Genomic DNA, 12,006 nt, shown 5'->3' with positions numbered 1-12,006 from the left:
TCTAATTATTGATCATTCAGATGAGCGCTCTGTATGCCTTATTGTAACAAACCGTGATTGGTGAATTGACAATCTACTTTAATGTAGACATAGGGATTACAGATACAATTTATAATGTAATGTTTTTTGTTGTTTCATCCAATATATATTGACAGGTGTCACAACTGAAGAATATTCTCCTTACCCTTCCGGATCATCTGAGATCATCGAACAGTGATTGTTGAATTGTCAATCTACTTCTATGTGAACATAGGAATTACAGATAAAATTTAGCATGTAATTTTTTCGGTTGTTTCATTCAATATACTGATGGGTGCCACAAGTGAAGCAAAATTTCCTTACCCTTCCGGATCACCTAAGATCACATTAAGTTGTTGGTTGTATTCTTGTTGTTCAGTCTGTAGCTATGAATGTAATGTTTTCTTGACTTGCCTTTTCCTCGTCATCGTTTTTTGCCAGGGCGTATCATTTTATCTTTGACTTATGAGTTTTAAATGTTGCTTCGGTATCTGTTTCATTTTATCTTTGACTTATGAGCTTGGAACTTGTTTACAAACCTTTACATTTTTGAAATACTAAGGCTTTCCTACCTCAGGAATAGATTACCTTTGCTGTATTTGGCAAAACGTTTAGGAATTTTTGGTCCTCAATGCTCTTCAACTTCGTACTTTATTTGACCATTTTAACTTTTTTTGATTCGAGCGTTAATGATGAGTCTTTTGTAGACGAAACGCGCGTCTGGCGCAAATACAAAATTTCAATCCTGGTATCTATGATGAGTTTATAGTACTCTAAATTGGTTTATAGTTCTCCTGATTCGATGATTCGATCGCTCCAAAACTTTAATGCTGAAAACTTATCTCTCGCTCTTGAAAACATAAGTTTTGTTGAACAAAATTTAAAATACGTGGTCTGCTCACCAAATCTCAATTACCACAAATACTTCCTACAATATTCTTTTCAAAAAGACAATTAAAAGATACTAATTTCCCTCGCTCGAAGCTTTGTACATTATCGTTTGAAGAACAAGTATTCAGTTAAAATGACCTAGGCGTTTAAAGAAATGTCTGCTGGTTAAAAGCATTGGAAAAAATGTAAAAATAAACTGCATTAAACCTGTAGTAAAAATTACAAAAATAAATATAAGTTTAAACTGTTTTGTCAAAAGAGATTTTGAGATATATGCATAGAAAATTAAAAAAATGAGGGGTTATTAGAGAAAAGCATTAGAAAAAGTCCGATGAGATACAAAAATAAAGGTAAAGTTAAAATGTTCAAATCGAATGAAAATTATTATTGATGTGTAACATTTTAGTAAATCATAACGTCAAATTCCTCACATCAGTGTTTTGTTTACAACAGACACATGCTTGTATGGTGACCAGGTTGGTGCAATCTTTAGTAATGGTTGGACATGCCAAGTTATGTATGTAAAAGGACCGAATAATTGTGCTCAAACACAGATACAAACATCTTGTTGTGCAAGTTGCAATCCAACAACAGCAGCGCCAACAACGACAAAAGCTACAACTACCAAGGCAACGACTACTAAGGCAACAACTAAAACACAATCGACACAGAAAGCGACAACAAGAGTTACAGCTTCACCTGCTACAGTCTATAGGTTTTCTACCACACGACAACCAGGAGTTACTATAATCACAGAAAAAGAAGAGAAAGATTGTAAGTAGAGTGTGTGTTCTTATGAGATGTCATTATATACTGTGATTTCATTTTTATTGAATTTCGTGGTATGCCAATTTGTGTGGATTTCGTGAGTGTCAAAAAACCAGGAATTTGAATGTTCAACAAAGTATAAATTTTATGTAGTCTTATATGCAGACTTTGGCAAATCCACGAAATCCAATATCCACGGAAATTTATGTTTTCCTCGATCATTGAAAATTGGTACCCATGAAAATAAACATATCATCTGTAAATTGAATGGATAAACAATTTAATTTTAGGCTGTATGACATATTAATTTCATCTATTTATTTTAGTTGCCAGTAAAAGAATATTTCTAACTAAGATTGAAATTCTAAAAGGAAAATTAACTTTAAAATTATTTTTTTGGAATGGGATATATGTCAATGAGATGTCATCAAAATAGTACATAAAGGAACAACAAATTAAAACAAAAGACATCTAGAGGTTTTCAAGAATCAACATAAAGGAATTAACGGAGACTTCAAATTAATTAATTGAACGTTGCTTGGTGAAATTTGGACGACCACATGAAAGTGAGGGTATGTAGGATGGAAGCTGACATTTTGCCGTCAACAGGTCATCTACGGACCTCTCCAAGAGTATTTGCAAGGGTTCATTTACGTACAGAGAGCATAACAATTGCACTACATGAGGCATCGGATAAAATGTCGAAAATTCTATCTGTGTGCGTATTTATACATACAGCCAAAGAAATTTCTTTATTTTTTGACCCCGTTTAACCCTTGGGGTCCAGCGAATACCAATGATCTGCTATTAACACCAAAATTTGTAAAGGACAAAGAAAATTATAAGAACATTTCAGAAACAACCGCATGACTGGGTACTTGAACGTTTAGAATAGATGAGTCGTACTGTTTTTATTTGTTTGGTTTTCAAAGTACGAAAATATTATATTCTATAATAATGATTTTGCAGACAGTTTAAACGTTAGTACAAGTAACACGGTTCAAATAACAACAGTAAAAAAGAATGTTCGAAGTTACTGAAAGCTGCATAAAAAGACTTAATCTATTTCACTGGAAATTATGCCTTCATATACATTTGTAATATCAGTCGGTGTACCTCCTTAATTATTTATGTTATGAACATCGTAGAAAATGCGATCCTAATATGCAATATCCAAATTTAATTTGTAAACAGATTTTCAACATTACAGTTAAGAAAAATAAAATAAAAATTGTTGTCGTATTTCAATATCCGTCCTTCATGAAATAATGCAATGATTTCACAACAGCAGGGCATCGGTGACTGAGTGGGCGAAATAGTCCAACTATTGTATCACTAGCCTGTCAACGCTGAGGTTGTGATTGCGTTTTACTCCAATCTTAATTGACTAGGATTGTCAGTTTTCCTACCGAAGGTCGAAGGGCACGCCGGCTTCCTCCACCAATAAAAACTGACCACCACGAAATAAACCAGTAGTGTTAAAAGTCGGCGTTAAACATCATTTATTAATCAATCAATTTATTTAACAACAGCATTATTACACAATTTATCGGCAAGTTTATGTATGTTTAGTAGATGTTTAGTAGATACAGTTTCAGCGATAAGGACAGTTTTTTGCCAAGGTTTTACATGTTCTATTTATGATGACTTCATAATAAAGAAATAAAAAATCAGAGATCAATGAAATATAATGCTAATCGCAAAGTATACTGGTATCCATTGAATGAGTTGAAAAAAAGAAATGTTTGTCGTTTCAAATGAGATTTGGATTAAAATGAGGTTTTCGTTACAACATGTACAATAAATTACTTTATCGATCAATCATTGCTTTTTGTCACAATTCTTGCTAATTTTTCATCAAATATACGAGAACCTTGTGAAAACGATATCAGGCTTATAATTTGGTACGACAGATATTTGTTTTGTCTAGAAAAGAATTATTAATGACTCATGAATCAAAATAGTGAAATGAGGGTCGGAAATTCAACCTATCGCGGCATGTAAAGCCAAAACTTCAAAATGAAACAGTACTGCTTTTATGCTATAAGTATAAATTATGAGTGTTTTAAATATCATATTTTTACCTGTATCTCAAAATATTTGCAATGCTCTTTTAAAACAATAGGCTTTCAAAATACATGTTGTGTTCTGTGTTGTCGAAAATGAATAGTTTTATGTAAGTGATCCTCCTGCTTTAAATGTAACAAGATAATGTAGGAAAAGACGACCTGTTATCATCTGTATTTTGTGTATATCAATGGATTGATGCATCCTTAAATAAATAATAATGTCCCAACGAAAAATAATGTGTTGAAAATATGTTGCGTTAAACATGAATAACTGAAACGACGGTACACTGAAAAACATATTTTTACAGTCTTGTACAATGACCATATAAAAAATTGCGAGTATGAACATGCATGACGGATCTGCAGACGATGCTCAAATATGAAAACTAATGCTTGTACAAAATGATGTCACATAAAGTTGTGAATGCCAACAAAAATCATCACTACTTGCATTAATAAGATCAATGTATGATACATTTTATCAAATAGAACGACATGTGTTTCTAGGGGTCTCGGTGGTCGAGTGATCTGAGTAGTTCATCTTCAGCGATCAATAGCCTGTACACTGATGTCGTGAGTTCAAACCCCGATTTTTGCAGGTGCTTTCGACTCCTATCTTAATTGGCGAGGATTAACAGTTTTCGATGGTTCTCTCTTTTAATCCAGCTTCTTCCACAAATAAAGACTGGCCTTCGCGATATAGACAAGAGTGTTGAAAATAGCTTTAAATATCAACAATCAATAAATCATGTTCCTTAAATTACCTTTAAAATGTAGACTAGTCCTGAGAAAAGCAAACAAAAGCAAAAACAAAAACAGTCAAGCCCGTCTCAACTTAACTTTACCTATAACAGGGTTTTTCATTTTAAGATAAATGATAATTAAGAAAACTTGCAATAAATGTAAATAGTGACGCATTTAATTCATACGAGTATCAATGACCTTGGATGATGTAGCGCAGACTAGTTACTTCATAGACCTAATTGAAGCATTTCAATTGTTTCTTTCATTACTCGTTGTTGGTACGTGACAATAATAACTGCGTATATTCAAAATTTTTATTAGTGTATAATCTAGTCTGAGATTCTTCTGACAAACCACTGAAGTAGACCAAGAATTTTCAGCCCAAGTCTTGGTCAGCAAGTTCCTATTTTCTATTTTGACTGTACTCTAACATGTTGCAGCACTATAGAGTCTCCCATATATCCGTCAGACGTCAGAGCAATCTCGGACTGTATATTCTCAAAATGTTATTTTCAACATAAGCCATCAAAAAAGAGGTACTTGTAGTAAGATTTCTTTTGAATTTATATTCCACCTAGGTCATTTTCACGAAGGCTAAAGCTTCCTATCTTTATTTATAAAATATATATTCCATATATTATATCGCAATGTGTGAATTTTCGGGTTTGTTGGTGTTTTTTAAACAAATTTTCCAAATAATAAATGCTTAGTTATCGCTAAGATTTGCAATTTAACAGATTATGATGTATTTGAGGTTATAAGAATTTATCAGAAATAAGTATACAAAACACTATTTTGAAAACAACAAAACCAAAATCGTCTGGGAATTTAAGTTGTGGATTGAATAATAAATTCAAATTAATTGACTTTAAATGCAAATGTCCTTGTTTCAAAAGTTTACAAAAGTATGTTTAATGTAGATTTATCATTTTAAAATTGTCATTATAAGCAATCTAAATATAACGTTTTGATTTTATAGATGCATATTAAATTGATAAAAAAGTCTTTCAGAGTCTATTTCCGGCTCTTTAGGTTTCTTATTACACTACATTTGAACAATATAGTTGAACCCTGTGAATGAAACACTCAAAGCGAAAATTGTTCGTAGTTTTCATCGTGATTTCAATATTTAAGCACTTGCTATAATTAAAAGAATAAACATATGTCATTCTACTAGTCGAGACTCATATGTATAAGAAGAATACAAAACTACTATAAAAAAGGGATTTGAGACAATAACAATCCACGATGAATAACACAGAAACTACAGTAAATTATTACCTGCATTTACGATTGTCATCGTTGATAATCGACAATCAGATGCGAGTTTAATTATTGCGATGTTAGGAAATGCTCCACAGAAATACTGCTTTGATAATTTAAACGCGAGTTTTTATTTTTGCGACACCTACGTGTATCTCGTTACAATTTTTGCAATTATAATAACATCATAAAAACTTCTTTATTTACATTAGCTTGAGCCACACATATCCAACTGTAAACCAGAACGAAAAAGTATTTGAAGTCTTCATACTATTACCATAGTTTCATTTCTTTGGGATATACAGGTTCATTCATGGGTATACATGCTCGATTTGGCTTAAAAGTAAATGAAGCGATAACTTTATTCTTGTTTGCAAGAATAATTTATCGTGGGTTGTAATATTGCAGAATCTATGCAACGTTAGTTTGAGTTGTGTCCCTTTGTACGATTTTGTTTCAATTTACCGTGTGTTGATTTTACTTCATATTCAAATTCTATAAGAAACACTATAAAATTAAACATTTTTAAACTAAGACCTTCTATACATTGTTTCTATACTACAGTACATGTCAATAACACTTTATTCGTGAGCAAAACAAAACCTATGCAAACATAAATGTGGATAACATACGTACAGTTTAAATAACATTTTTTTATCAATCAATCAATCAATCTACAACTCTTTCAAAACGTAAACAGACATTTAAGCACCAAGCTAAGTATCAAATTGTATTAAAATTTTTATTATCTGTTCATGTCATGGTGACGGATGAGAATTATTGAAAACATTTTAGAATTTAAACTTACACGACGAACCAAGTCGGAAACAAAATTTCAACTCCACCTATCGTCTCTAGTTAAAAAAATAGCTCAAAAATGCTCTGCACTTATTACAGAAATTTTATTAAAATGCTTTGAAGGAAATACACGTCTGTTATTTTGCTTTAAAAACTGCATTATTCGAACAATCATAACTACGAGAAAAAAAGTTTCCATAAATAATCTCGTCAATCCTAAAACTTATCCATTGTACAGAAATATGAGTGTGGCCGTAACCTATACACAATTCAACTCAGATCAGTGTTTAACCTGCTAGTTTAAAATAAATTTAGAAAATCTGAGCATTACAGTAAGTTAGAATTATTCTGTAAAGACCAGACATATAGGTTTGTTTTTTTAATACTGCTGCATACCGATTGTTAGTACATGTCTGATCAAGCTGAACTTTCCAACTTTACCAGACTTGTCGCAGAAATGATATGCATCCTAAAAACAAAAACAATATAAGTTTGCATCTTGAACGGTCCTGTGGACGGGTTTGCTTCTTGATCCGTTCTGTGGGTAAGTCTGTCTCTTGAATTATCGTGTGACAGATCTGCTTCTTGATCTGTTCTGTGGGTAAGTCTTGCTCTTGAACTATCGTGTGACAGGTCTGCTTTTGGCAGATATGAGGGCTAGTCGACCGATTGATATTACACAATAAAAAATCTTTAGATGTATTATATATACAGGCACCCTTTCGTATACTGCAAAATATTACCATGAAAAAGGAAAATATTGCGTATATAATATGTTGGTGGGACAGTATATTAAGAATATAATATAATAAGTGGTTTGTACAATCAGCTACTCATATGACATTAATACAATTGAGGAACGATATTTCATGATAACATCGTTGCCATTCATATTGCAGGTATTTAGGTCTGAATCTCTGAATTATGTAAACTTTATCTGGTAAAAACCTGATAATTGATTTAGCTTCCAACTGTTTTGATTCGAGCCACACTTTGAGTCCTATGTGGACGAAACGCGCATCTGATGAACAAAATGATACACCTGATTTCATTGGTGATTTATTACACAGCATTTCACGGTCCCAACATTTTAAAACGACCCTTCTTAACACTGACGTCTTATTTTTCCTTTTTTTTTAAAGTCACATGGTTCATGTGGTTTTGAGGGCAGGGAGTCCACGAAAATATATTTTTATATGTATACCTAACATAAATATGTCGTTGATAATTGTATGATTTATATGCATATTGTTTTCATTTCTCTCACCGTGTTTGCTTTTAAGCAATTGACCCATATGGGTGTTAACTGAATTTCAATAAAGTAAAGTAAATCAATCAGAACAACCTCGACATACTCAGATATTTACTTTTTATTATACTAACTTCTAAAGCGTGGAGTAGACCAGGTCAACGTTAACTTTAATAATGGTCCGGTCGGATCTGTAAAAAGTCATAACAACTATCTTAGTATATTGTCAACAATTCAAGAACATCACTTTGGTCCGAGTACTTCTCGGAGCAGATAAAAAAAAACATGTAAAAAGAGTTGTTCTATGTGTATTTAAGTTATTGTGTTCTCAATATTCACCGCTAGCATTGATCCGGCAAACAAAGTTCATGGTGAAATAATCCTATATTTAATTAATAAACTATTCAAAATTCATGTCATTCATAAAAAGGGTGGGAATTTTTTTTAAGGCTATTTAATAACCTCCACCACTGATTTAACATAGTTTAACTTTTATTGATATTCATCAGCTTAAATCAACTGTATAAAACATACCTTTCAGCTTAAATCAACTGTATAAAACATACCTTTGAGTGTTTGAGAGTATGATATAGGATATGACTATTTATAAAAATGCAACGAGGGTATAATATAGAATATGAAGTTTTTAAATACAATCAAGGATATTATTACAAAAGGGTCGTTATACAAAAATGAGTGTAATTAATAAAAATAGAATACAGCATTTAAAGGTAAACGTAAAATAGGTTGTATCCTGTTTAGGAAACTAAAGGACGATATAAACGAAACACTGTTAATAAAAATCATAGAACACGAAAGTAGCATTTATAAGATTTTACTCTTGTGCAGTAGTTACTACACATAACATATTTGTTTTTTATGTTTATAAAGTGAGTATTAAAAAAAATGAAGTTATTTCTTTGCGGCAAATCATAAGTACGTCAAAAAGTGGTTTCCATTGTTCCAATTGTTTGTTTGATTTGTTTTCCTCTTATAGTTTTGTTTCACTCTGTGTGTGTGTGTGTGTGTGTGTGTGTGTGTGTGTGTGTGTGTGTGTGTGCATCAATACTCATACAACAATCCTCTTGCGATCATTCAAACTTTGAATTGTTTGAAGAACTGATGATTTTTTACCCGAGGAATTGATTACCTTAGTTATATTTGGCAAAACCTTTCGGAATTATGAGTCTACCATGCTCCTCAACTTAGTACTTGATTTGTCCTTTTAACTTCATTGATTCGAGCGTCACTGGTGAGTCTGTAGTAGACGAAACGCGTGTGATGCATACAAGATTATAAGCCTGGTATCTATGATGAGTTTTTTTAAGTCTTTTTAATGCGTGATACATTTCAGATTTATGTACATGATATTTTTAATGCTGGTGTTAAGCTTGACTATATTATATCACCATTATGGAACTAAGGTTACGAATCAACAGAATTTTAGTTTTTATGATAATTTGGTTGAGGTTACTCAATGCACAGCACTTGCATATAACAAAACTTCCGCATTAGATAGACTTTAAATAAGTATGTATTTTTGAGCGGCGTACATGGTTAAAACAGTCTATTATTTCTTTCATATTCATTTCATATACGTACAAAAACTGTTTGAACAACCAGAAATATTATCAAATTGATATTGATGAGAAAATAAAATATGGAATATTAGATATATTAAAACCTTTGAATAATCGAAAATGAAGGAAAAATAAGTCTAGTTCTAATTTTAATCTAAAGGTTATCTTTCTTCCAAATTATAATCATTTTACTGTATATTTGATTTATCATGAACCTCGAAAATAATAGTTAAAAGTTAACTTATAGTATTTAAAACTGCTGAAAAGTTGATGAACTGGAAATCTTGCAACAATTGACCATGCGTAAATATGACAATTGAAAACACGCAATTTCTGACAATTTTATTCAATTCATTTGTAAGTATCATGTCAAAATGTTGTTTTTTTACGACCGAGTTTTAATTTCAATTCGATCGTCATTGATAAGTCTGTTGTACAAGAAACGCACGTCTGGCGTACACAATTATAAGCCTGGTATCTTTGATTAGTTATTTTTTTGCACTTTATTTCGTCAACATTAAAATATATAGTTTTAATAATTACCTTTTATTTCTTTCAGATTTATTCGTAATCATTGCCTTTGGAGCCGGGGCTTCAATACTTATATTAATTATCATTATAACAACGACCTGCTGTTGTTATCGAAAGTCGGACACCACGCAAACACAAAAACAAAAACCAATTTCCAAAAGACCAGTAAGTATTGATTTTGTTTTTACCTGCTGGTTGTTTTTTCTTTGTGATAACAATTCAATTTTTAACAGAATTAAACATTTAAAACAACTTTTCTTATTTCAACATACATTGTCTTTTTTATTTATGAATATTTCTTTGAATATACAAAAAAAAACCAAAGTATTGAAAGACAATTCAAAATAAAATAAGTTAAGGACAGTTGACATTGAAAATACTTTTGTCTTTATGATAAATGTCGATTCCGCTGCGGGTTGACTGCAGTCCTAGACGGTATCATCATACTGCTATTCCTAGAGAATATCATCAGCACAGTACTGACATGAGTTTAGAACATATTTTCTTAAATTCGCCCTTGATAAATTCAGAAATTATTAAGAAACTAATGTTTTATCTTCCTATTTATATAGATAATCCTCGAATTTCAAATCGTTCCTGATGAAGGTAAATTTGAGAAAAGTGCTTCGGACGCACAATTTTTATAAACCTCTATGTTCATTAATTCGTTTTCTACAGGACCAGTTTGAAGGAAAAATCAAATTAATTTGTTCCATATTAAGTATGACAAAATTTCTTCTATTTTTAGAAAAGCAATGTACGCCACTCACAACCAAAGACAGGATATGATAATCGAGCTATGATTTACGATAACGTAGTTCGACAATCAGTGCCAAAAGTTCAACATGTACAACGACATTACAGTTATCTACAACACGTATAATACTCGTCATATGACAAACAGATCATGTGATCTAAGTAACAATCATATGATGCATAATTCATATTGTTGCATAATCTGTCTTACGTGTTGCATCAAGGATTAATGTTCGCAGGTTACATAAGTATGTCACCTGAGTATGATGTAATATACAGCACATGTGGTTGGCTTAGGTCAAATAATATGACTTCATAAGTTACATAACAATCAAAATCCATAAACAATTGTTGTTGTCTACTAAATGTCCAGTGGCAAATATATCACCCACCAACAGGACGAGAACTAATTTAATAATTAATCAAAATGGTTGTTTCGGAAAGGGGTGGTTTGTCACTTGATACATTTCATCTTTGAAAGGACGGAAATCATGACTGTTGTATGTATAAGACTCATTTCATTATGTACATGTATGTAAAATTTGATTTGCCTTGTCTATCGAATATGTTATGTCTACATTTTTAGTTTTAGGAAGTTATTGAGTATAATTTCGTGTTACTCTACAGTTTTAAAGGACAATATTGAATGTACGAACAGAACAGACATACATTTTTCAGTCAGGCTTATATTAAGCCTGAACTCATGAATTCAATTGAAAAAATATCTTAGTCGTCGTCACAGGTTGGTTTCTGTGTGAATCAAGCTATCATTTATGGATAAGCATTTTTTTGTTGATAATTGACAGAAACTACATGGTGATTCATTGTTTGATACTAATTTTCTTGGATTTCGTTGGTATACAATAGCAGATGAACCAAAAAATAAATTGTTCAAAACAAAACTAAATTTGTATGTTTGCATGCAGAATTTGTCAAAACCTCGAAATCAAGTATCCATGCACGAAAATATATGTATTTCCTCAATCCACACGAAATTTGCTTACCACGTCAACTGATGAAACTGTCTTGGATTGCACGTGTAACATGTGTCAGTCAATTACGAATGAAAAATCTAGTTTAATCTCATGTCATTCATTTTAGAAGTACAACATATCTTCACTGCGAATTCAAGCTCATGCTAACACTATCCAAATCCTACAACCGATGCCATGAGTTGGTCGCTATCACGCGAGAAACGCTGTGTGTTACTATGTGTAGATTCTTACGTTTTTCACTTTCCTTTATTCAGTTTGACACTTACTATATTTCATTCATGATCGGCTTACCACTAGGTTATACATTTAAGCAAGGTATATTTACCCTTCCTGACACCTCACCC

The 12,006-nt window shown here is 31.8% G+C and overlaps 1 protein-coding gene across 1 annotated transcript in view; it reads left to right on the top strand.

The window, feature by feature from the left end:
- The window catches only part of LOC127717563 (A disintegrin and metalloproteinase with thrombospondin motifs 14-like), a 48,727-nt gene extending 37,456 nt beyond the window's left edge, over positions 1-11,271 (top strand). The window contains exons 15-17 of the mRNA XM_052223248.1: positions 1,363-1,683; positions 9,940-10,076; positions 10,660-11,271. Coding sequence (XP_052079208.1) covers positions 1,363-1,683; positions 9,940-10,076; positions 10,660-10,794 — 593 coding nt within the window. The 3' untranslated portion in view covers positions 10,795-11,271. The remainder of the gene's footprint in view (positions 1-1,362; positions 1,684-9,939; positions 10,077-10,659) is intronic.
- Positions 11,272-12,006: the final 735 nt, after the last annotated feature.

This window comes from Mytilus californianus, unplaced genomic scaffold, assembly GCF_021869535.1.
Source record: "Mytilus californianus isolate M0D057914Y unplaced genomic scaffold, xbMytCali1.0.p SCAF_10, whole genome shotgun sequence".
NCBI classification, from domain to species: Eukaryota; Metazoa; Mollusca; class Bivalvia; order Mytilida; family Mytilidae; genus Mytilus; species Mytilus californianus.
This window is presented reverse-complemented; position numbering and strand designations above follow the sequence as displayed.